Source organism: Penicillium malachiteum (genome assembly GCF_028827825.1).
Source record: "Penicillium malachiteum strain IBT 17515 chromosome Unknown utg000002l:1.0-8849297.0:1.0-8852440.0, whole genome shotgun sequence".
NCBI classification, from domain to species: domain Eukaryota; kingdom Fungi; phylum Ascomycota; class Eurotiomycetes; order Eurotiales; family Aspergillaceae; genus Penicillium; species Penicillium malachiteum.
The window spans coordinates 1818722-1844041 of NW_026643095.1; the positions used below are offsets into that span (position 1 = coordinate 1818722).

The 25320-nt window shown below is 46.5% G+C and overlaps 11 protein-coding genes across 11 annotated transcripts; 4 read left to right on the forward strand and 7 right to left on the reverse strand.

The window, feature by feature from the left end:
- Positions 1–109: 109 nt before the first annotated feature.
- N7483_003728 (NCS2 family permease) lies at positions 110–1955 on the reverse strand (the record flags this gene model as incomplete). Its single annotated transcript, XM_057087165.1, has 4 exons — positions 110–721; positions 777–1002; positions 1097–1809; positions 1866–1955. The coding sequence occupies 4 exons, from the start codon at positions 1953–1955 to the stop codon at positions 110–112; spliced, it is 1641 nt and encodes a 546-aa protein (XP_056946994.1).
- A 694-nt stretch (positions 1956–2649) lies between these two features.
- Positions 2650–4508, reverse strand: N7483_003729 (MFS transporter; the record flags this gene model as incomplete). The annotated part of the gene is made up of 3 exons (XM_057087166.1): positions 2650–2911; positions 2969–3375; positions 3426–4508. The coding sequence occupies 3 exons, from the start codon at positions 4506–4508 to the stop codon at positions 2650–2652; spliced, it is 1752 nt and encodes a 583-aa protein (XP_056946995.1).
- Positions 4509–5369: 861 nt separating this feature from the next.
- N7483_003730 (serine hydrolase domain-containing protein) lies at positions 5370–6527 on the forward strand (the record flags this gene model as incomplete). The annotated part of the gene is made up of 1 exon (XM_057087167.1): positions 5370–6527. The coding sequence occupies one exon, from the start codon at positions 5370–5372 to the stop codon at positions 6525–6527; it is 1158 nt and encodes a 385-aa protein (XP_056946996.1).
- A 162-nt stretch (positions 6528–6689) lies between these two features.
- Positions 6690–7893, reverse strand: N7483_003731 (uncharacterized protein; the record flags this gene model as incomplete). The annotated part of the gene is made up of 2 exons (XM_057087168.1): positions 6690–7464; positions 7562–7893. The coding sequence occupies 2 exons, from the start codon at positions 7891–7893 to the stop codon at positions 6690–6692; spliced, it is 1107 nt and encodes a 368-aa protein (XP_056946997.1).
- Positions 7894–10493: 2600 nt separating this feature from the next.
- On the forward strand, positions 10494–12226 carry N7483_003732 (Zinc finger CCCH-type; the record flags this gene model as incomplete). The annotated part of the gene is made up of 5 exons (XM_057087169.1): positions 10494–10691; positions 10748–10795; positions 10854–11154; positions 11217–11524; positions 11579–12226. 5 exons carry the CDS (start codon positions 10494–10496, stop codon positions 12224–12226), a joined length of 1503 nt encoding a protein of 500 aa, XP_056946998.1.
- A 966-nt stretch (positions 12227–13192) lies between these two features.
- On the reverse strand, positions 13193–13447 carry N7483_003733 (uncharacterized protein; the record flags this gene model as incomplete). The annotated part of the gene is made up of 1 exon (XM_057087170.1): positions 13193–13447. One exon carries the CDS (start codon positions 13445–13447, stop codon positions 13193–13195), a length of 255 nt encoding a protein of 84 aa, XP_056946999.1.
- A 568-nt stretch (positions 13448–14015) lies between these two features.
- On the forward strand, positions 14016–14929 carry N7483_003734 (uncharacterized protein; the record flags this gene model as incomplete). Its single annotated transcript, XM_057087171.1, has 2 exons — positions 14016–14500; positions 14560–14929. 2 exons carry the CDS (start codon positions 14016–14018, stop codon positions 14927–14929), a joined length of 855 nt encoding a protein of 284 aa, XP_056947000.1.
- Positions 14930–15042: 113 nt separating this feature from the next.
- Positions 15043–15787, reverse strand: N7483_003735 (glutathione S-transferase family protein; the record flags this gene model as incomplete). The annotated part of the gene is made up of 2 exons (XM_057087172.1): positions 15043–15343; positions 15396–15787. The coding sequence occupies 2 exons, from the start codon at positions 15785–15787 to the stop codon at positions 15043–15045; spliced, it is 693 nt and encodes a 230-aa protein (XP_056947001.1).
- Positions 15788–16426: 639 nt separating this feature from the next.
- N7483_003736 (Alpha/Beta hydrolase protein) lies at positions 16427–17555 on the reverse strand (the record flags this gene model as incomplete). Its single annotated transcript, XM_057087173.1, has 2 exons — positions 16427–17147; positions 17206–17555. 2 exons carry the CDS (start codon positions 17553–17555, stop codon positions 16427–16429), a joined length of 1071 nt encoding a protein of 356 aa, XP_056947002.1.
- Positions 17556–19880: 2325 nt separating this feature from the next.
- N7483_003737 (putative glycosyl hydrolase) lies at positions 19881–21149 on the reverse strand (the record flags this gene model as incomplete). Its single annotated transcript, XM_057087174.1, has 3 exons — positions 19881–20283; positions 20341–20597; positions 20664–21149. 3 exons carry the CDS (start codon positions 21147–21149, stop codon positions 19881–19883), a joined length of 1146 nt encoding a protein of 381 aa, XP_056947003.1.
- A 2570-nt stretch (positions 21150–23719) lies between these two features.
- Positions 23720–25130, forward strand: fleA (fucose-specific lectin FleA; the record flags this gene model as incomplete). Its single annotated transcript, XM_057087175.1, has 6 exons — positions 23720–23775; positions 23970–24019; positions 24074–24252; positions 24308–24518; positions 24576–24672; positions 24725–25130. The coding sequence occupies 6 exons, from the start codon at positions 23720–23722 to the stop codon at positions 25128–25130; spliced, it is 999 nt and encodes a 332-aa protein (XP_056947004.1).
- Between the last annotated feature and the right edge of the window lie 190 nt (positions 25131–25320).

A 25320-nucleotide genomic window follows, 5' to 3' on the forward strand; every position in this document is an offset into this window, starting at 1 on the left:
TCTGTTTATACTATTTGAACCAATCTGTAGTATCAAAATTACTATAATGCTCAATGAAAACAATTACATCATGATGAAATCCTTACGATATCCCACCTCATAGGACCCACTATAGATTTATATTTGACTCACGCTTTCCGATGGTCAGATGATCCTGCTGTACGGAAGCAAGAGATTCGGGTGAATCAGACCCGAGATTCTCTTCATCCCTTCTCCAAAAATCCTTCTGACCCTTAGCAGCACGCTTCACCCACGGCGGAAACATACCCCCAGGAACCTTCCACGACCACGGATCCGACTCATCCCTATTAGGAGGAACAATGCGACCGCCACTAGCCTTTTCAAGAATCCAAGCCGTTCCGTTGAGTATAGTATAGCTCAGAATACCGGCAATAAGTCCATACGCAATACTATACGTGAATGGCATAATCGCAATCGTCAAGAACGCCGGAATAGCATCACCGTAATACCGCCAGTTAATATCTGCCGCTGCCTTAGCCATCAAAGCGCCCACAATTACGAGTGTGCATCCCGTTGCCCAAGGCGGAATCGAAGCAAATATCGGTGCGAAGAAAACTGAGATGAAAAATGCAATCCCTGTCATACAGGAAGTGAGGCCTGTTTTCCCTCCTTCTGAGATTCCGGCTCCTGATTCCACGAAGGCTGTTACGGGTGGACTTCCAAGTAGAGAACCGATCGATATGGAAATTGCGTCAACCATCTGGGAGGCGTTAGCTTTGGGCAAGAACTGATTTGGATGGGGATGGTTCACTCACATAGGCAGCAGCGCTTCCTTCAAAGTCTTGTGTGCGCTCGTCAATCGCACCGGCAAACCGAGCCATCGAGTACATGGTACCCGTTGTATCCAAGATATCAACATACAAAAAGGTGATGAATGCGAGTCCGAACTGGCTTCCGTGTCCAGATATATCCCAATCCTGCGCAACCAGCAAATGCTTGATAGGATGAAAGGTCACGACCTGCTTGAAGAAGTCGAACATACTGGTGCCGAGGTCCGTATAAGGGAAGTATGTCACAGGTGTTGTTCGAGGCCATGAGATTATAGAGACGAGCAAGATTCCAATGATAACTGCACCCTTGACGCGATACATCATCAATAGCGCAGTCAGAATCCCCCCCACAAAAGATACCGACCCACATAGTCGCGCTTCGCATCTTCTCGCTATTCAAACAAAGACCCGTGTCGGGATCTAGATACTGCGGCGCGTTCACACATCCTGCCAATTCGATGGGTGTATCGGTTGCACCTTGCACTAATCCAATACCGGCACTATACGTTAATCCAATCAACGCGAGATATAATCCAATACCACACCCAGTCGCAAGTTTTATCGATGCTGGAAGTGCGCGTGCTAGCCATTGTCGCATACCAATCAACGTCAATCCGAAGAATACCCATCCTTCGACGAAGACGGCTGTTAATGCGACTCGATATGGGATCATACCAGCACCGTGTACACCTACAACCGTATACGCGAAATATGCATTCAGTCCCATACCGGGCGCAAGTGCGATGGGAAGATTGGCGAAAAGTCCCATGCAGAACGTAGAGAGTGCGGCGATGGCGGCTGTTGCGGTTACCAGGTCACGTTTCACTTCTTGCACGCAGAGGAGATATTCGGTATTCGTGGCGCAGTGATCTTCCATGCTCTCTGCTGGACAGATACATGTTCCGCCTGTCTCAGATGTGATGTTACTGTTGACGGAGATGATATATGCCATTGCGAAAAAGGTTGCTAGACCTGCACGCAGTTCTGTAAAGAAGAAACTGCATTTCCGTTCTTTGGGCTATTTGAATTTCTGTCAAAAATTCGAATCTCGTGTTTCTAGGAGCATGTACTCACATGGCCCGAGTTCTCGAGGCGAAACCATCTCCCCACGGGGCTACGGGCAACCCGTAGGTTTGTGTCATGGATCCATGATTTGAAACCCATCTTTCAAGATATACAGGTTCAAGTCCTGAGAAGTCTATACTGAACACGGACAAGATTTATGTCCTGTCGGTGTCGAACACTGTATTGAAGGCCCTAGTCAAGCAGTTAAATGCTCGAGAAGAGTCACCCTGTGCCCATCGAAGAAAAGAAAATTCCATCCGGTCCCTCCGCCAACAAATCTCTTCTGATAAGGCTCTTAGACGCACATCTACTGGTCGAATTTCTACCTATCCTCCGCCCCGAGGCCCTTGGCAGCCTTGGCGGTTGGGTTGTCTTGCTGCCGAGGAATTGGCTGGTTGCCGACTGATAAATTTCCATGGACCTCCGCTCGGCAACCTATGGTGGGTCTTTTCAACGTGAATTTACTAAAAATTGACAGCTGAAGTTACTGTAGAATTGAAAAAGCAACTTATGGTAATGTTGTGACAATATCATGCTCGATGTTGAAGTTGAAGCACACAAGAAGCATGATCCACTCAGAATTCTAGGCATCTTACTGCAAATATGCCAAGTAATGTCATCTCTGCTGATTTATCAGGGTCCAATGGGGGGGATTTACAGGGTCCAACCTGATAGACCTGGAGTCGGAACAAGCCGATCGGGCCGGCAAAACGGATATGCATTTGATATGCAGCATGCAAATTAATTGACTGTATAGATAAGAATAACTCTCAAAAAACTATAGAATATCTATTTATACACTTGAGCGTGAATCTTTTTCAACGGCTACGGAAGGGCGTCGACTCGTATCAGGTGCGAAGTTTGATCGCTGTCTTAAAGAAGGCCCGTACCTCATAAATGCCAGGGGAATTGGGACCATGATCAATGCAAGACAGCCTAGAAGGGTACCAGCCCATTGAACACCCAAATTGACAAACATTTGTTTTGAGAAAAGTGGAAATGATGCCCCGACAGCCGATCGAATGATGGTGTTAGCAGCAAATACCGATGCGGCTCTGGATATACTGTTAGCAGTCTGGAACTCAAAATCTCGTCATCTCACGGTGACATACAATGACAAATATGAGTCAATCAAATAGTTGAAGCACTGGAGGAAGATCACATAGATCCCAAATCCAGTCATCACTCCACTTGCTGTCGGAGCCATCCAATGAATTGACTTAGTCCAACCTGTCCATCCAAACCAGAAAAGTCCAAGGGTGAAGCATATTCCTCCCAGAATGCATGGTGGAAGACGCCATTCAGGAACAGGTATGTTGTTATTTGCAGCCAGTTTCTTCGAATAGGACCTTTGGTCAAACATGATATATGCACCTGCTAGCAATTCGCCAATGATCAATCCGATGAACGGAAGACTGCCGACTCCAAGGTTCATGCCGTGGACTTCTTGAAATACGACTGGGTATGCGCTCAGAAGGGCATACATCAAGCCATACACAAAACTCATCCAAAGCGATATCTAGTGTTGATTAGAAAGGAACTTCCGTATTTTATCATAGAGCAACTCACCAAAAACACAATTGGTTCGGTGAAAAGCATTCGAAAAGGTCTGCTAAAATTAGTTGTTATTAGTTCATTGAGATCAAGTTCAACCTGCTCTTGTCTCGCACGAATACCCCAATTGTGCGTCTGTCTTCGAAGAGTGACTGCCTTCTCAACCAGAATGGCGGGAGCGTATGTTTCTGGAAAGAATAAGAGACAAAGCCCAGTTGCCAGGAACCCCATGATACTAGCGATATACATGGTCCACCTCCAGCCAAGATAAGACATAGTAATAAAGCCCCCAATGAATGGAGACGCAAAGGGCCCTACAAAGACCGCCATTGCAAACATCGCGATAGCAACACCACGTGTTTGGTTATTGAACATGTCAGCATAGGCTGCAGGTACGATAGCAATGGGACTCGCTGCAAAGAAGCCCGCAAAGAAACGAGTCAGCATAAGTGTCTGGACGTCCTTGCTCGTGGCCGTCGCGACCGTAAATAGCGAGAACCCGAAGATCCCAATAGTGATTGGCCATTTCCTCCCGATAAGTTCACTAGCAGGTGCCCATACGGTAGGTCCAGAAGCAAATCCCAAGACATAGAGCGTGATACCAAGGGCTGCAACTTCAGTGCTAATGTGAAACCTGGGACTAATAGCAGTCACAGCCGAGGAGTAGATAGCACTTGAGAAAGACGCGACAAAGGTTGTATAGGCCAGTACGACTGCAATAGTGACTTTTTTATTCGTGGACCAGTTTTGCGGATGCAAGGGATCATCGGCGCCCGTGAATTCCACCACAAATTGCTCTGGATCGGGAAGATCGGGAGGGTATGGTTTTCCAGCGCCCATTGGAAGCCATTTTTCACGGGGGACAATGCCGATTCCGGATCCGACGGTGGACTTATGCTGTAGTCGATAGGTGTTTATGCGCTCGAGTTCGACGTCGTTGAGGTTTGTAGGTCGACGACTGAGTGTTTCTGCGCCGACTGCCTCGTATCCGGACGAAGCGCGATTACTTTCTGCAACGATAGTACCGAGATCATCACTTCCAGAGTCATCTGGGCTTAAATTATTCGATTCATGGGCAGGGGAGCTGGACGGCTCCATGGTGAGCTGGAGTCAATGGTTATCTGCAGGAGGTAATATTGTGTTCTTTGCTCAAATATTATAGTATTGAAGTTGAAGTTGAAATAGTCAAGAATTGCATCGATAGGAGTTTGAAGGACCGGAAATCTCGGTTTTTATTACTTGGTGTGCTCATATATCATTTTTGGGGTTGAACCATTGTCTACGGCGTCATTGAAGCTTATAACCGCCGGTAGATCCGGGCAACCACAATCTGCCAGTTTCAATTAATATGGCACATAATAACTCATTAATTAAGCCTACCAGTGTAAGGGTAAAATGAGAAAAGCATATTTTTCTGTGCAGTATTTCTTTGTGCAGCCTGAGGCATTTTTGTGTAGGCACATGTGGCTTAAGGTCAGGCAGTGACAACCTTGGAAATGTCCCAACCCTTCGTCTGGCTATGGCCATGAGCTCAGTATCATTTCTCTGGAAAATTCTCACTATTCTGGAGTCAATGCTTTGAATAGGATGAGATACCAAGAACTAAAGACTTATTCACGTCACTGCACGTAGAATTATTCCCGATATCGCCTCGGGCTTTAAAGGACAGTACCTCACCCTTCCGAATGATCACCTGAGTCCATCCAAGTACACTAGTAGTAGAACAAAGAAACTTGAAAGAACTAGCCGGAGGATCATCGCAGTCCACCCCTGAATAGTCCTAGTATATGAAAGATCTTTTCTGCCTGAAACATGAAATCATGGGCGCCTAATCTCGAATTCTCTTACCTATTTCAACTTCTCCCTATAAAAGCATTGGACCGGCCTGTCTCAGTTCAATTAGAAGGTATATACCATTCATTCCTTTGCGATTCCAACACCAGCATCAGCAGACCCACAATGGCAGAGGTCCATGGCACATATGACCCCGCATTCGATTCTGTTCGCGATCTACTGAATCAACGCCTTTCTTCGGGCGCTGAACTGGGAGCCTCTCTCTATGTCGACATAGATGGAAAGAGTGTTTTGGATTTATGGGGTGGTTATGCCGACAAGGCAAAAACGCGCCCCTGGGGAAAAGACACAGTGGCTCCCGTTTGGTCTTGCTCCAAGGTTATCACAAATTTGGCAGCTTTGATTCTTATTGATCGCGGTCTCCTAGACCCCAATGAGAATGCCGCGAAATACTGGCCAGAGTTCGCTATCAATGGGAAGGACAATATCAAAGTGTCACACGTCCTCAGCCATGCGGCGGGACTTCCAGCGTGGGAGGCACCTATCACCAGCGAGGATGTCTACGACTGGAAGGATGCCACTGAGAGACTTGCAAATCAGACTCCTTGGTGGACCCCTGGCGAGGGAAGTGGGTATCACCTTATAACCCAGGGTCACCTTGTCGGCGAGACTATCCGTCGAGTGACTGGGAAACTGATAGAGCAGTTTGTCGCAGAGGAAATCACTCGCCCCCTAGGCGCTGATTTCACCTATGGATTGACGGAGGACCAATGGTCACATTCGGTAGATACTCTGCCCCCACCGCCATTGCCGTTCGAAAATCTCGATCCGAATAGCATTACTACTCGCGCGATTATCGGCAGTCCTCTTCCAGCCGAACTGACAACGACATCGGGATTCAGAAAGGCCGTTATCCCTGCAAGCAATGGATTCTGCAATGCACGTGGGTTGGCTCGAATTGGCTCCATGGTCTCACTCGGTGGTACCGTAGAGAATATCCCTATGGTGAAACCCAGCACCATTGACAAGCTTTTCGAAGAGCAAACCAATGGAATCGATCAGATTATCTTTGAACATGTTCGCTTTGGACTTGGTGTGGCACTGGCGGATTCACGAACTCGCTCGTGGATTCCAGAGGGTGATATCTGCTATTGGGGTGGCTGGGGTGGCTCTATTATTATCATGGATCGTGAACGCCGCATGACTATCGGCTATGCCATGAATGATATGTGCGCCATTGGAACTTTAGGCAACGACAATACCGAGGCTTATGTGAAGGAGATCTATCATATCGTGGACCAGATGCTCTCTGAAACTCTGTGAACTAAATCGATTTCCCGAAATATGAAAGAGCAGAAATCTAGATATTGTATGTAGCAACATTTGTGGATAGAGTTTTTGAGGTTATTCGTGCTCATCTTGTTTTCATAATGTTTCAACAATTTTCTTGGACCACTGAAGTAGAAGTACTTCAACACCCGAAGCTTAGGATGACTTCTTAGCTGTAGTGACCTGTCTGGAGCTCCCAGTCTCACGAAAGATCAATTCATCTCGCTCCCACATTAATTCCACCGCAGCACCAGCCGGTCCACTAAACAATGACAAAACTCCGATTTTGAAAAGAAGACTCGCCCAAGAGACACCACCCACGACCTGCCTCTGGGCGACAATATGAAGCTTCAAGGCCCAGAGTAGAATGCCCGCAGAACCAATCATATAATCCCAGCGGAGGAATACGTGCACGCCTTCTGGTACAGTGTTGACTTTCAATCCAGACCAAGGAACAGGGAAAGAATACACCTTCGAGGGATGAAGAGCATCGATATATTTGTCCTCGAGAAGTGCAGGTGCCAGAACAGTAGTCAAGGAAAGAGTCAGGGTCGCCAAATGACTGACAGCTGTATGAATAAATGCCGATGCATACACCCATCGCAGACTGGACATAGAGGCCCGGTGATTATTCGAGAACAGCGGGCCTATCACATAGTACGACACTGTTGTAAGGATTGACACATATGCTGGCCATGGGTGCCATGCCGAAATTGCAATCTGTTTCCAATCCACAGAGATGATTTCAGGGGCAGGAAGGACCATCAAGTTAGATGGGACTAGGAAGCCGATCACAAAGACAGTTGGTATAACAGCTAGCACAGCGCGAGGGACACGGATATTATCTGCGTGAGGTCGGCGCACAGTGACAGAGCATCCTAATTGGAGAGCGCAAAGCAAGGGAGTCGCGAAGGCGAAGTAAGGACCTGCGCTAAAAGACCGAAAACCATTGGACTAGGTACTGCGTCAGCTTTCGATTCCAATTACAGGAATTGATCGCGGAAGAAGGGTTCCATATAATGACATACTAAGCTGCGACAGTGCCCGAGTTTCCCTTTCTCCATGACTCCAGTACAATCAGCGTCCAAGCTGCTGCAAAGGTGCCTGAGAATCCGATACTATGGAGCAAAAGTGTCGAATCTTGTCCGTCCATAGCCGGGTAGAAAAACACAGTTAAGAGTGTGAGCAATTTGTCGATAGGCTCAACTCCGGTATAGACAGTGCGCAGGGCCTCATCGAGTCCAGGGAGCTTGCCCGATGCGACAGCTTTCTGTGCTAAATCATGTAATCCGCTGGCGTGAGAGAAATACCAGATCATGTAGAACACGGATGCGCTCAACGAGAATAGGATGGCTCTCATGATTACGGTGGGGAAAGAAACACCAAGAATGAAACTTTCTCAGGAAATAGTGTCAGGTCGTACCGGGGGGCCGATTGTTTATACTCGGAAGATCAATGACGATTCATAAGTGGAGATTCCACGCAACCGAGGCAATTATGCAGCCGCACAACCACGGTAGGTTTGAATCCAGAATTAATGCAGATCGTAGTAGAAATGTATCGGTTGTCGATCATTGACCTTTTCACATGAGTTCGACCTTCCCAGTCATCGTATCGCGCATCCTGCATACCAGATGGAGACTAGCCGCTCGGAGCAGTAGAACCTCAATTCCCCATGGGGAACAACGCGCACTTTTGGTGACGGAGGGGATATAATTTCCGGAATACTGCATTTCATTTGTCTCGTCAGATATGAACAACGTTCGATATCCTGAGATGTTCAAGTGTGTCGGTGAGGATTGTTTCACGACCATAAGTTGTGTAACCATCTATTGATGATCGTGTGCAACTCACTTAACAAGATATGATCAGGGTGAGATTCCAAGAGACGCGAAACTGTGCTAGTGGATGATAAGCAGCAATTTAGATGATCAGTTGTTTACCTAAACGTGTAAGGAAACAGAAAAAAAGAAGAGAAGAAAAGAAATTTAGACATCTGGAGGGCCTAGATCCCGAGACCCGTTTACTAGTATGCTCGAAGCATCGCCATGTGAGAGGAACTTGAACTTCGATTTCTTTTTTTTTATAGAAAAGATGATGGCAAATGAAATATCCTGAGTACAAAAAGAGAGAATAATTGGATTCTCTACTCGTGAAGTAAATGTACAAATAGAAAAGGAAATGTTAAAAAAACTAGTATTAAAGCAGACTCGACACTTTCAAGTTCTTAAGGACTATATGTACCTCCGAGTCAGGCATGCGGCATGCCTAGGTGTACCCTAGGAGCTTTCCAGCTAAGCTACTGGCGGTATTTGAATGTGCGCCGACCTCTCTCTTAACTTGAAGCCTGAGGGAGCAACAACCAGGAACCGACTATGAGCTTGTCAACTCGAGTACACTCATTTTCTTTCTCTACCATACATGAAATAAATTTGAAAATATGACATTAGTTTTACTAGTGTAATAAAGCCAGTAGATTTAGATTAAAATCATGCCCAAGTAAAATTTGCCCATTCCGTGACATTAGATCCGGAGGTTTTCTTTTCAAATGCACATGTAGTTGAAATAGATACTGTCTTCTGTCTGTTAGCAGCCCTGTAGTATAATTGTATAGCTTATAGAGATGCATCAATTCCAAGTTCCCATCAGTCACGATGTAATACTACCTAGTTAGTATAGATCTGGACTCCAGGGCTTCCAGTTACTATATAGTATTGCACTTGCAATCCACTTTCGATTGTTCAACTCGAAGGAATATCCTTGATTCATGGGATTGTCTAAAAGCCACCATAGGGAAACATGGCATAGGGTAGAGCGCCACGCCGCCGCCACATATCACCAGAGCGGTACTAGATGGGGACATGGATCTGTGTTACCCGTTAACTATCGATGCCACAGTCCAGAGGTACCTGAGTACGCCCCTGACATCCCCGGAATCTAATCGCGTGGCGCCCGCCTGTGTCACTATCAAGCAAGGGCCGACGTGTGGCTGGTAAGATGGACCGTCTTGACTTATAAAGTCAAAACTGAAGTTTCAAATGCCACTGACGACTGGTTTTTCATGCCGTGCAGGCTTTGTCCCGAGCAAATGACTGTCGCCTTCGAGTTAACACAGGACAAAGTGCCAGCATAAAAGCCAGCGACGATGCTGCTCAGGATACCATGACACGATCAACGCGTCAGCCTCGTGGGTATTGATTGTCTGACAAGTTCAGGCGTCCATCCACTTTACATGGACGCCAAATGGATATGCAAACGCGTTGTAAGGAAACCGGGAGGTAAAATTGCTCGCAGTAGATGGAGTTCCGGAGTCTGGATCGAGTCTTTGCTTCATGTCTGGCTCTAGAAGTGACATGTCGGTTCGGTTGAAGGAGGAAGAGGAGAGGATTCCTACAATCAGCTTTGACTTAAATCGCGGGAAAAAAATGTCTGAACGAAAGCTGGCAAGTCCAATATGGTATCAAAGGCGGCAAACGCCGGAATTCATGGTACTTGAGTAGTTGTAAGCTTCAATCGATCCATCTCACGCGTGAGAGGAATTTGTTGTGTTGCGAAAGATCCCGTCATTCTTTCGGGGCCGAAGAGTTTCCAACGAGACCTGGAATTGCAGTGCAGGCAAATCTGACAAATAATTTGAAACTCAGAACTGATGGTCTAGATCATCATAGGTTGAATAGAGGAGAGAGACCACGTCGGGCATGCGAAGCTGCATGTAAGTAGCCAGTCAGGTGATAGCTCAGTTGTCACCCCACTGTTTGACCGCTTCTGCCAACACAAGCTCCAACTTTGTTTTCCGTTACTTTCCCCCCACTCACCCGTCAACATTCCCACTTCATCGGTTTTCGCAGATTTTTGAAGCTTCTCTAGCCTTTCCTTGATCCATATTTGCATGCACATTGGGACATTCGACCTCTTCTTCTTTATGGGACAGGCGTCCGCCTTCCCGTTCACTCATTCAAGATGCTGAGGGAATCTGATATAGATTCCCTAAACACCCACTTAGCATCAATCTCTCAAGAAAATCAACGCCACAATGAAAATTTGCAAGACCTGCTGAATCAGTTCAAAAACTTGCTCGAAGACTACAGCTCCCTGAAAAGCGATTATGAGGAAGTCAAGGAAGGCCGCGAGAAGTACAAGAGACAGGCTCGGGGTCAGGTAAGCTAGCGGGCGGCCTAAACGTTCTAGGAAAAGTCACTGACTGTAACGGCTAGGACCGAAACCCATTCGTGCTAGTGCTTGTTGATGGAGATGGATACCTTGTGAGCTTAATACCCACTTATCTCTTCAGGCCCCATTGGAGCTAACAATGCAATTTAGTTCAAGGAACATTTCTTAAAGGCTGGAAGTGAGGGTGGCATTAATGCCGCCCGTGAATTAAGCGACTCGGTTAGGGAGTTGATGCATTCAACCATGGGAATGCAGGCAGATCAATGTCGAATCATGGTCCGTGTCTATGCCAACATCCTCGGATTATCTAAAGTCCTCGCTCGCGCTGGATTGGTTGGACATGAAGCTCGCTCGCTGTCCCCATTTACTTCAGCCTTTACCCGAGCTCAGGATCTCTTTGATTTTGTCGATGCCGCTGAAAAGAAAGAGGGAAGCGACTTCAAAATCAGAGGTATGTCAAGTGTCCCACACCTGAAGTGAAGTATGTTCTAGTCATGCTAACCGATATAACAGAGATGTTCCGATTGTTTGTGGATCTCAACCAATGCCGTCACATCTATTTCGCAGGTTGCCATGATTCTGGATTTGGATCTTTACTCACTCCCTACCGCGGAAGAGGCGACAGGATCACTCTCATTAAGTCGGCCTCATTCCACCGAGAGTTCGAAGACCTCGGCCTACCAATCAGGGAATTACCCTCGGTATTCATGTCTACACCTCTAGCTACCACAAAGCCCACTGTGCCGGCTCAGACCATCAATACCAAGGTCGTCGTCAATACAGTGAATGGCAATAAGCCGATCTGCAAGCATTTCCAAAAGGTAAACTGTCTTCGGTGTGGTTGTTTGACCAATATATTCTAACACCCTTCCTAGGGAATTTGCAAATTTGGCCACGGCTGCAACAAGCAGCACGTCATGCCAAATCAACAGCTTTCTCGGCCAGCAGACCACCCGGAGTCGCCATCGCCCAAACAATTATGGTCTGCTTCGCCGGTAGTGGGTCGCTCACAGGAATTCCTCTTTTCTACCTTGCCGCCCCACAGCCTGAAGTCTGAGGATTTTATTCCCATCAATAAAGATGGCGATCGTCTGGATACCTATTGCCCTCACCCATCCCCAGACGCGATGGACGCCTATCATCGACGTGCCAAAGAGCGCAAAGTCTGTAACAGCTATCATCTCTCCGGCCAATGTGGTGACATGAGCTGTCAGTATGACCATGGAGATGTCTCCAATACTGTCATCGATGTACTTCGGTACATACTTTTGCAACACCCTTGCTCTCGGGCTGGGGCTTGCCGATCCCTGAAGTGCTACATGGGTCATGTTTGCCAGAAGCCTAATTGTAAGGCTGTCAAAAGTTGGCAATGCCGCTTCAATCAGCGTGCACACACCCTTGACCTCAATGTTGCTCAATGGGTTGCACCTGCTGACCACAGCGATGGAGATGATGATAACCATTCATCTATCAGCGTTGAATCTTTCGAAAGTCAATCGCCCAACACCGCTTTTTTCAACTAAAGCGTTCTCAAATCTCAGTGCTCCGGTCAATTTTTCAAACGTCCAAATCACGCTTACTGATGAGGCCTTCCTCGTCCTCACTCTGTATGCGTGAAAAAAAGAATTAAGAGACGACAAAATGCCGAGCAATTACTTTTATGTATCTACAGAGGAGGTTTTTTTGGGATTCGATTTGAGACACTTAGAGCTTTTTTCCTGGCTCGCCATTGCCCCAGGATAGAAATTGGTTCCTTTTCCAAATCTCTTGCAAGTTCATTGGAAGATAAAAGTACAACGGATGAGTACCATCTAGTAGCCTGTTTTTCCTATTTTTCTTTACCAAGGCATTGAATGTGCGGCGGTAATAATCTACCACGAAGTGAAGAATTTCTTTTTAACAATCCTTAGTATTTTAACTTGATAGCAACAATTGTTGCATTGTACATGAGATGGTTTCGATCTGAAACTATTATTCTATAACCAGAATGTCATTTGTGCTACTGCTGAACTTACGATTTACTAGTATTGGTTGCCAGTCGTGCTTCGACAACGGTTAGCCTTGGAAGACCGCGACAGACTTCTCGCCTTCAAGTTTGCAAATTCAAGTTCATTTCGTATTACCATACTGGAAATAATGTTGCATAACATTGGAAACCCGAACCTAACTATAGATGAACCAACTAGCATTGGAATTGACTCTTCATATGTCCAGCTGCAATGTTGCGTTAAGCCCATAGACCCAAGCGTTCCCATCTTTCCATTAGCGACGTCATCCTCTCGATTGCTGTGGCGAGCTTCGCATAGTCCGACTGTGGCTCTGGCTTGTCGTAACCCTGGCGCGGGACGTTTTGGATGTATAAAGCATGATCCATAGCGGCTTCCAAGGTATCTTCTTTGGTCTTGGCCAGTATGCGAAGGTAGGTAAGCACACAGTTGGCCGTGATCTGGTCTTTAATCCCTCGACTCCACACAGTGGCTAGATAGCCATTAGTGCTCAGTCTTCACGGTGGCACGAACGCGTTGACCCTCCCGATAATACTCGTCGAGAGTCTTGTTGTTCTGCTTCAAGGTATGAATGTGAGCCATAGTCACAGAGAACCCTTCCTCCTGTGGCTTGATGCAAGGAAACCGGTCCGCAAGGGCTTTGCCCAACAGATCGAAATTGCCGATTACTTCGTCGTCCAGGGTGTTTGCGAATTCGTGGGCTTCACCAGTGAGTCCAGAGAGAAGGGCAGTCCACATCGCTTCTTAACGATCTGCGTCATCAAAAGCTGTGTTGAAGCGCATCGAACGACATCTAGAGATGAGCAGGTTTACATTCTCGCCCGGGCGCCATAAAAGGTGGTATTGGGCATCCCAAACATTGCAAAGGGGTTGAGCATCATGGCCAGGGTGACTCTCTCGTCATTGAGTCTCCTTCTATTGCCTGGTGCTGTTCCGTCACTGGAAGATTGAAACCTGCATGGAAGCTCAGTGCTTTCAGTAAATCCGACCATCCTCTAGGTCTTCTTTGCAATGGTAATTTCAAGTTGCACGTACAAGGTTTCAAGTCGATGAGCTAAGTTGGAGAAGGTTATTTTCCAATGACACAAATTGGCGTCATATCATTAGAGTGTCGTGAAATTATAGTTGGAGGAGTTGAAACGTCCAGATGTCCCAGAAGGGCAAGAGCGGACTCGGATGGATCGGCTTACCTATAAATACGTAATGTGAGCAACGTACAATATTGGAACCTTGGAACTACCAAATGGCAATTCTTATTTACAGAAAGATGAATTACTCTTAATTCAACCTTGCACACCCCGCTACTATGGACCCGATAATCCATCCGGTATTCGAGCCAACAACATGCTCCTGGCAATATGTCGTAGCATGCCCCATAACAAGGGCCTGTGTGATCATAGATCCTGTCCTTGACTTCGACCTAGCGCAGTTCAGAGTCACCACCGAATCCGCCGAATCCCTTTTGGACATCGTTACCACGCAGGAATATGCCGTTGCATACCTCCTTGAAACACACATCCACGCGGACCACCTATCAGCGGCATACTATATACAGTCTACACTTTGGGCAAGAGGCCAACCACACGCACCGATTTGCGCTGGCGAGAACGTGACCATCGTGCAGAAGATGTTCGCTCACAAATACAACATTCCCAAGGAAGAGTTGGAAAACTCCTTCGATCATCTTTTCCACCCGGATGAGACGTTTCGTGTTGGTGAGTTAACCGGTGTCGCGATGTATCTACCAGGCCACACGGCAGATCACGGAGGATACAAAATTGGACCGAATGTGTTCGTTGGGGATAGTCTTTTCAATCCTGATGTTGGAACTGCACGCTGTGATTTTTCAGGGGAGATGCGAGGACTTTATGGAAGTCTTCGCAGGGATTATTGAATCTCCCGCCTGAGACGCGGCTGTATGTTGGGCACGATTACCCTCCTTCCAATGAAGCGACAGGAAGAAATCCTCTATCATTCGTTACTGTTCAAGAGCAGAAGGAAACTAATAAACATTTGAAGAATGGATCTAAGGAAGAGGATTTTGTTGAATGGAGACATCAGAGAGATCATGTCATTAGCGAACCTCAAATGATGCACCAGGCAATTCAGGTGAACGTTCGAGGTGGGAAAATGCCAGGCAGATCCCATGAGGGGAAGGCTATTTTACAGTATCTCGTCACTGTCCCCGCGAATTTATTGACGGGATCGACTCGGAAGTGAAACCTGTGACATAAAACCGAAAGTCAATGGCATCCATAAATACCTCCAAACTCGAAGAATGCGAAGTAACTTTTCATTGAGTATATATACGATCAGAACCTTGGAATGAGACTTCAAGCTGACTTTACAATGTTGGTACTATTACGGATTTTTGCATAGGCCTCCTGGACATCCTCACGAGCTCCCATCAAACCAAGCCATTTATGAATCATGGGATAGTTCTCTAAGGAGAGACCCGCAAATGTGTGCCCTCTGACCCAAGGCTCGAAATGAAAATCGACAGTCGTAACCCGAGTAGGCAGGATACTTGTTCCATCCGACTTCTGCAACTGTCCTTCAAGGACATCGTAGCAGCGATAGGTCTGGGCAACATATCTCTGCTGAGCATTGTCGTTTCTCTGAGAATTGAAATGCCTTAAAAGGTTAGCAACAAAGATTTCATTTCCAGACAGAGACATGTACTCACTTGAACCAATTCAATTGGCCAGTCATTGGACCCAGGGTTGTCAAGAGGAAGTATTCCCATTTCTCAAAATCGACGAGGTCTTGAGCAGAGGAGCCTGGAGGCCCGATAGTGTTGCCAGGGTCATAGACTCGGCGAAGATAATTCATACACGCCCCGGATTCCCACGCAGTAACACCTGTAGTTGGGTCCTCAAGTGCTGGGACACGACCGTTCTCGTTGATTTTCAGAAATTCAGCGCCCTTGACACCTGTCTCTGGGTCATCGCCGAAATTCCATGGCTTCACGACATATGGCACCTTCAGTGCCTCCAATGCGATGGCGATCTTGACTGGGTTTGGCCCGCTCGCGTGAGCGTGAGCATGTAAAACGAGTGGCTTCATATGTGAGGCCATATTGTAGAGCTCAGATAACCGTCTCAGTTTATTACCTGGGATTTGTAAGAATAAAATTGGGCTTTGAGTGAAGGGAAAGAGAGGGGAAGTGATTTATGCAGACATGATGTCATGGAAGGAGGCAAGTAACCATAATGGAACAAGTCAAAATTGGTTAGCGCTCTATGACTGGTCAGTAATAGAGAACGCGTAGAATACATGAAATTGTGAAAATTCCTCTTTTATCCTCACTGGGGTTTTTTGTTATGATTGATGTAAGGAAGAGGTCGGAGGAAATGGTTGTATGAAAAGGGACTATAAGTATCAAACCTTAATACATTGCCTGAATGTTCAGATAAGGCTTACAGGAATGATTTAGCCTGATAAACCTCATTCGAGTCAATGATCGAACCAAAACCATATCTTGAAGCTTTCTCTCATATAATTCAGCTATTTGTTAGGCATACAAACTTTTGCAGGGCAATCAATGCCGGGATCGCCGGGAATATCGTGGGGAATGATGGACCTAAAGACGAAGACACACCCACAGTACAGAATTGGCGGAACAAGTTTCGTTGCAAGGTTTGACTACTAGTATAAGATCATATTGCATAACTCAACGTCAGGTTGCGTTGGACTGAGGTAGATACATGCGCTCTTTCATTCAAGTTCTTCTCCCGCTCTCGCGATGAATTTGGCAGCTTGTTTATGGCCCTCTATCGCAACTTCGGGCATACCCAAATTATCAGCAATTCCAAAAGTCGAATGAACACCATGAAGAGCTTCACGTAACTCCACTTCCGTGCCATTCTTTTTCATATTAAGGGCGAATTGCACAATGTCATCGTAAAGCACCTCCGAGGTGCCTACTTCGATGAAAAGCGGAATACTCAATTTCAAGACATGATCACTTGCAAGTGGTGACAAGTATGGATGGTCGTCCGCCCAACCAGGAGGAATATAGCTACTTACAGCCCATACTCCAAGGTCGTGTTTGATGTAGTCGCTATTATAGTTACGGTGTTTGACCATATCATTGAGAGCGCGTTGAGTCATGTCAACCCAGGGCGACCACAACAGAGCGCATCGAGGAAGAGGGATGGCAGGATTCTCCTCTGTGATGTATTGTAGCATGGCCAAGATAAGATTGCCTCCCGCAGACTCTCCAGAGAGCACGATCTGGGAAGGGGGAATCTTGAGGGTCTCTAGCGCGTATATATAAGCTGTGATTCCATCCTGGATGGCAGCGGGGAAGGTTTTATCTGCATCCAGCGAGAGCCGATATTGAACTGAAAGAATCGGCCATCCCGAGCTTTCACTGAATGTTGTGGGTCCCCAGCCGGTTCCGTCCCCAGGTCGTGGACCAAAGAGCACATAGGCACTGGGGTGGAAATGGATAATCAGTCTGCGCGGGGGGCTGGGCAGGTGTATTTGGGTACCAGACTGCGCCAATGGGCTCAGGTTTGACCAGTGGCACGGAGGTCAGCGTGCCTTGATAGACCGCTGATTCAGTTTTCAAGTTGGCATCGGCGATGGTCGACTGTGGGTTCATCACAATAAACCGGTCTCCATCTGGGCCTGGCTCCAAAGATTTAGGAGTACGGTACCTTATAGCTGTTCGGTATCGGAACACTAAGATGATCACTTGAAGAGTCACAGTTGTCCTCCAGGACCAGTTCGGATTGGGACGGTTGGACTTGGGGATATAGTACAACCACCATGTCAACAAACGTGCCGGGAGAGTGAGCAGCGTATAAGCAGTGTACAGAGTGGTGTGAACAAACGACATGGTCGTTGAAAAGGTGGTAATGTTTAGTAACGCTGCCTCAGTCGGGGGATCAACTGGTAAAGGAAGCTCAAATTTTGAAATGAGTTGACGAGGGAAGAATGAAGGCGCTTAGGAGCTTGATCTCTAGTATCTCCATCGGGGGCGTGGGGCTAGTAAATAGGGGCGGGACTTCGGAAGCTGGCCACCCCGATCGTTTCAAGGTTAGTCCTCGAGAGGCTCGCACTATGGTCCCTATGGGGATGTTCGCATGAGGATCAAAACTTCAGCCTGGAGTTGTCAAATAATAGGTTCCGTCTGCTGATTTCATGGAGATTTCCTGAAATTGGGAAACTGAAACCGCGGTTGGTATAATATTAGGCAATGATCGATAACGTTCCCTTTTTTGCAATACAAATGCTCAGATAACTAAGGGATAATTGCAAACAAAGGAAATCCAATGCCCCGGACTAGCATAAGAAACCCCACATATTGCGCGGAAGTGGCACCGGAAGTGGCACTGAGTGCGGGCGCCCAAGTACTTCGTCCACAGCCGAAGACTCATTTCACGGCCCCCAACTCTGGAGGTCCACCTTTTTGGGGTCCAAAAGAGCGTAGAATCCCCGTCATTTCGGAAACTGGCCAACAACTGTCCTAAATGATGACTCTGAATCTAGACAGCCGAATGTGCCGTCTTCTGACTCGGGCGTACGCTGGAACTCACACTATCAGCGCGACTAGAGCCGGCCTCCTTGAGTTTCTTAGTTTTTTCGAGTATATTACTTACCTCCAAGATGTCCTTCGGAAGATGGATTCAACTGAGATGAGGCACAACTTCAAGCCCAGTACCAGGGAGCCCGCTACTCTTGAAAGAGCGATGGGACAACCAACTTGGGCAAGCCGGGTTTGATGGAACCAATGTCTGCTTACAGGATCTCCCATGAAGCCATCATAGCTTGAGTGTGATTGTGTCGACCGCAGTCGACAAAAGCTTGGCACCCAGTGCTCTATCTCAATATCATTTGGTCCTCAATGCTGCCGATAATGGTTCCATGATACATCCCCTGGCTGAGACTTTGAAAGACTCATTCTCTGAGCTTCGTCCAACTGAACAGACGGACTATTATTCGATCTCCTTACTTGAGCTTCAGATCCCATTCCTTCTTGATATCAATCACAAGAACTGGGAAGTGACCTCAAAGGGCTTGCTCAATCTGCTTCGAGTAACCATTGGATTACTCGCGATCGGGACGAAAGCCCAGACATTGGTCTCATGCTTGGATTTGAGAAAGGCCTATGTGCTATCTGCATATGGTTAGCTTCAATTCATCGAGCTGGCTCTAGAGATAAGACAGACTCTTACACGATCTCGGTACCGAATAGTGCTGGAAACGTTACTATGATTCAGCTTGATGGCAGTCGAAGCCTTAATGGCTGCGATTCTAAATTTGATGTCACGGATTACGATCTAGACGACATAAATTCGATCGACTTCTTAGCTGAAATATTGACTTGGGCTCGGGGTGCCGGATCAACACGTGTGTCGATCCTGTATGGCGGGATGGACGAGACATATGCGCTTGCTTTCCCTCGTCAGCTTGGAAATCCAACTATGGTGGAGGGAAAAGGAATAACAATCAGGCCAAAAAGATCGACCTTGGTGATACAGTGGCGGGCCCAGCCGGATCGCCGCATATTTCGTACTGCGGGACTCCGGGTATACTTGCTTTGGCAATAAAGCATACAACTATTGCCAATGGAAGTTGAAGCGGATGAGCCGATCGGCAACTTTTTATCGCCGCCCGAAGACCTGAATTGCAATGAGCATTGAATTATATGCTCCGGTTAGGAGGGCTAATAATCGTTCTGCTACTTCGGTATATTCCGCCGTCACTAATACTTGTGAGATCAATAGCTTGTACGATGACACAGCTTGGCTGAACTGGTATATCGTTTGTCAAGCCACCTAGTTCTAGCTGGCTGATTTCACATCCGGTGAAGACTGGAATTGACGAGCCTGGCATTGGTTTCTACACAACCTTCTTAGAGCTTGACATTCCCGAAGGGACGTACCGATGAGCACTGTTTTCCACACTAGTAGCCCAAATGCAAACCTTGGAAACGTCCAACTACCAAACAGGGATCAGCTATCAGTGTCGGGCGTGGTGGACTAGGGTCCCTCGAAATTGAGCGTAGTAAAGATATCTTTTCTCGATAAAGGAGCCAGAGGAAGTGGAGAAAAATGATATAGAAAACGAGAATGATGAAGCATTTAAAAAGATGTAAATTTGAACTCCATATGTGCGTATATCTCATATTCAAATGCAAGTCATTAAAAGAATAAAATCATTAGATAGACATGGCGGCAACCAGCGCATCAATTGCTGAGCTGTGTGTAGAGGCATCCACAGTATTCTCCACTGGCCCGGACCACACGACACCAAACCCATTTTGCGAGTTCCTGTCGTTTTCCCAAATACTGTTGGCAGAGTTGCTGATTACTCGGGTGTATGTGTCACTCGGCGATACCTGTTGCAGCATCTGTAGATTCCGAATGAAGATACCCTTAAACTGAGTACCATCCGGCTCACAGTTTGGCTCGCAAAAGTCATGGAGTACTCCATTTGAGTCGGCCAATGTTGCAATCGCAGCCTTGGCAATTGTGTTGGCTGACTCGAGGTAGGTGTCGTTTGGTGCGGCCTTGTTAAGTTCTACAAGTCCACCAAGAACAACACCCTGGTTGTAGGACCAGCTGAATTAAATTCATTAGAACAAGCCTTATAAACAAGCTGCAGAATTGACCACTTACACAGTAGCTCCATTATTTTGGCAATCATCCAATAACCCATCGTTGATCGTGTTGTTCGAGCCAATAAAGCCTTGGCTTAAAAACCAGTTCCACTCCTTTTGTGCCCAGTCGACATAATAATCTTTTTGAGAGGGCACGCGATTGGCCAAATGGGCTGCTGTTGACAGGAACAGCTCGTTTGTAATCGCATTCACATATGAACTTGTTGGGTTCCATGGGAGGCCCCCACCACCACAACGAGTACCCCAAGCCTTGGTCTATAAAGTAATCAGTAAGGGCTACAAGATAATATACTGCTGAATGTTGGGAGAATATGCTCTTACAAGGCTTTCAAATATTCCCTCAGCCAATTCCAGATATGTGTTCTCTTCGGTGACATCGTATGCAGCAATCCATGCAAGGGCCCACCATGCGTCGTCGTCATAGGCGGAATCGAGCCATACAGATGAATTGACAGCATTATTGGCCCGAGACCCAAGGAAGTCCCGCTTAGAGCTAGGAGTAGTTTTTATCTCCGGGCCGGGATTCGGGTTCGATACTGCCGGAGCGACATTAAATGTGTTATTGAAGACATATTCAGCGGTTTCCATCACGGATGAATCTAGAGCGGCCAGATCTGCAATTACAGTCATGCAATTGGCACCATTCCACCAGCCGGCAGTATCCCAGATTCCACTCGTCGAGTTATACCATTCTTGAAGAGCATTCAAAGCGGTTTCCGCTCTTGATTGTGCATCATCGGCCACGGTGAGGTCTGATAGAAGAGATGCGGTAAGCGCAGGAGCAAGAAGACGGACTGAGAACAACATGATTAAGGTATGCTAGCACGAGATGACCTACCCTTTTCGCAATTTGGGACAAAGCGTCTTAAATAACATTGCTTTGCTTGTTCAGATGAGCTTTGAGCACATAACTGAGTGTCAAAATAAATTTGCATTCCTGACGCCCGATCCCGTGATTGGCCGACGGGAATATCTGAGTCGCTCAGGTCCACTGATGTGCGTCTAGGCGAAACCCCTGATCCGCATGATCAACTTAATGCCGAGAGGATTTGCTGGATTGCAAGCTCAAGGACATCAAAGCTCCTTGTTCCAAAGAGTCAGGCGTGCTAACATCGCATTGACCTTGGTTAACTTCGAAATCGGGGTGAAATATCAAGGGATGGCTAGTGTCGATGAGGTTTGTCGTTGTCCGCTGGTAAGCTAGAGTCGACCCCTTGCAACATTTTAAAATTTGATGTCCGGTTTGGTCTCCATTAATTTATCTGTGGCACGAGTTAGCTAAACGAGATGTATGAGGTGATCGTTCATCAAAAATAGTTGCAGGTTGTTTACTGACTCACTTGGCGAACACCTCAGTTGGATGCGTCTAATTTTATTCCCAGGAACTCTCTCTTAATAATGACCCCGAGGTCCGAATTATGAAATTGAGATTGAATTATCCGAATGTTTTTAATCGGATAATATTTTCTTCATTGACCGTCTTTTACCCCTGTAGATGGAATAAGACCTTGAAGCTTATCTTGATCAAACCCAATGCATAGAGTCATGCTACACAGCGACACCGCAGTACGGAGTACATCACGGACTTATTTTCTTTATTGGGGTGACACGTCTTCAATGCGTGGTTATCCGGTTGAGACATGCATTGTTTCTCAACTGCAGCAGATAATTTGAATGCACTCCTAGCGCCCTGACGTCAGATACGACTTCTCTACACCCTTTCCCCGTCGGCGCTAAATGTCTCATCCTAGACATGAAGCTGCAGTTTGGCCATGCTCCTTAATCAAATGAGTAATAGTTAGCTAATAGCGCATATTCTAGTCATTTTAATACCCGCTTTTGCAAGACACCTTTTTGATTCAAAGGTCGGGTCTTTCTTGAAATTGCACGTCGTGTGTAGCTCTACAGTGAAACCATGACATTGATTGATTCAAATTGAATGAGACAATTATTGAGGTACGTGGTAAACAGACTTCAGATGTTGTGAGTTCCGAGAAGAGCTACTAGTACAGTTCCTTGGCAAGTCCTTCAAAACTTGACTTCCTACCCTATGTAGAGCATACACCTCTGAGTGTCTCAGCTATTAAGATATAGAACTACCACGGTCGCGTGCCGACTCGGAGTTCCAATCTTGGATAAACGCCGTGATAAAATTTAAGTCTATCTAAATGAGCCCTAGGACAATACCGTACACTCGGTACCTCGCTGCCTGCATAGGTGTTTCATCTCAGACTGCTAACGCATGATCTGAAGGCTAGAAACTGGGAAGAGGACATAAAAACAGAGCAGCCTGAGATATGAGACGTGAATCTATGTAGCTAATACTAACTACTAGTAGAAAATACCTTGAGAATCGAATAGTAATTACACGTAAAAGTCTCCAATAATAATGTGCGCCACTTTGTACTAGTATCAGAACGATAGAGGACTTTGGGCATGTAAGCCTATGTATATTAACTGCTTATACTACATAAACTCAAGGCTCAGGTGTCTCCTGGTGCCGGCCTCTGAATATTTCAAATGCTGGAACTGGAACCTAAGTTCAAACTTGAATGTTGTGATGAGTGCCCAGGTGACTCGATTGCTGAGGCTTGTGGACATGATTCTTCCATTGGATCGAAGCCTTTGAGCTATGTATTATGCTCAACAATAGCACTGTAATTCTTGAGCCTGTCTAACTAGCTAGATAGTTATAATGCGGCATCCAAATTGGTTCAGATATCCGAATTGCCAAGTTGATTCGTCCCATAGATGCAAATCGGCTCCTCTGGAAATGTATAAAATTCCCGCACCCATCTGAAGAAAGCCTAGCAATCCGCCTCACGGCCCACAACCAGGGAGATGGAACGAAATTTACTCGTTGCTAGCTCCGATACTTGAGGATTGACAAGTAAACAACACTAAATACTATAGCTTCAGGATCACGTGTTCTCCTTGTGGTCAGTATCACGCAGCCTAAATTGGGATGACTAGTTAGCTATGAGATAAGATCGAAGATGAGACGAGTTACTTTTAATACAGCAATTTCAAGTTGTATCGCCTTGGGCATTTGGAGAATATCCAGCATGTTAAGAAATAGCTGTCTGAACCCGTGAACATCCATCCGAGTATAAGAGAATAAGTAACGACTCTGAGGACATTTTAACACTTCTAGATACCGGGAACACTGGTTGCATATGTACTAGGAATCATCAATTGATGGCAAAAATGGAAGGTCGTGTAGTTAGAGACCGGGATATTCGGATTGTACAAGCTTGTCTTCGATTGAGTGGGCCACGCCTGCAATTGAGTTGCTGATGGGGTCAAAGAGTCCATGAATCCAGATGAAAATGAGTATACATAAACTACAGGACCAATGTACAGTTCTACAGAGACGTATGGAATGTTTTGATATGGGTGCACAGATGGCGGGGGTTGCCCGCTTCCTGCCTGCGTATGTGGTCACGACGAGCCTCACGCCTGCGTCTGTGGGTAGGATATAAAAAGCGGCCGATCGTCAACAAATTCCTCCATCCTGAAATTTCATTCCATCGAGCCATCCAGAAACTCGAACAGCTTAAAGCGAAATCAAGTACTTAAAAACTTTCTCCCTCAAGTTTGAAATCATTAGCCTGACTGACTGTGTAGGACTCAGCATAGCAATATGGAGACTAACGCGGCTCAAGATATCTTCTTCAGTATGAAACCCAGCGAGCCAGGAGCTCCATTAAGCATATTCTAACATGGATTAGGGACCACCATCGGAGCTTGTAACTCGGAGGCCCACCTGCGAGTCTACATGCAAGATGTGCTCGGCAAAGTTCGTGAGGCTATGTATGAGCGCGAGTGGTCAAATGGCACCGAGAAGAACATCGTTGCTCAGGCAAAGATCTGCTCGCCCATTGCCGTTGCATCTGTCGGACTGGAGAATGTGAGTACACCGGCCGAAATGGTAGGCTGAGTAGAAAAATATTAATCCATCTCAGATCCGGCTTTACTACCTGGCAAATGACAACGTCATGAAAGAGGTTGTCTACATTTCATCCAAGGGCTGGCATGAAGGGGAGATGAGCAAATTGAACTTCCACGTGGCGCCGTATGCCAGAATGGATGCTTGTTTCCTTCAGGGCGTAAACAATACTGTGAGAGTTTACTGTCAATTGCCGGATAATACCATCCAGGAGTTTGGCTGGAGTGGTAAGGCTTCACTCTTTTTTTCTCTCGCGATTAGCATTGACTAACATGAGTGTTTAGAGGGCTCCGAGTGGAAGAAGATGCAAAACTTGGGACCTGCGATGCCTGGTTCCGCAATTGCGTGCACGAGCTTCAAAACCTCTCACATGAGACTTCGGTCAGTATCTCATTCAACATTGAAAAAGAAATATTTGCTAAGTAGAAATCAGGGTGTATTTCCAAGATCCAGATCATGTTTTGAAAGAGAAATGCTGGGACCAGGAAAGAGGCTGGTATGATGGATCGTTCAAGGTATCGGCCTCTCACCATGTACCCCCAAGAGCCGCGGTGGCATGTACCAGCTATCTCTTGGGCCATGAAAGGATTGGCATCAGCGTCTTCTATGCCATTGCAGGAAGCATGCAAGAAGTGAAATTCGATGGTCGGTGGCATGAGGGGAAGATGGAGGTAAATTGCATCCCTGGTAGTGAGGTTACTGCGATTTCCTGGGGCAGTGAGAAGAACCTCGAAATGAGGGTTTACTTCCAGAAGGGTGAGCACGTCAGTGGCATCTCTGAGTGGATGTGGACTGGTGGAAAGTGGAAGGCTGGGAAAGCTGCTCTTCCTCCTGCTTGATCGCCGTCTGACAAAGCCGTGGATTTCATAATGATGAAAATTTGATGATGAAACTGAGGAATGAATTTGTGAAACCAGAATGAACTTCAGACTGATTTAGGAATTTGATGATATTTTTCTTTTGACTTTTTTCAGTTTTTTATAGAGCTTTCTCTCGGTTCAAGTTGTGACCTCGGGGTCGTGACTCACC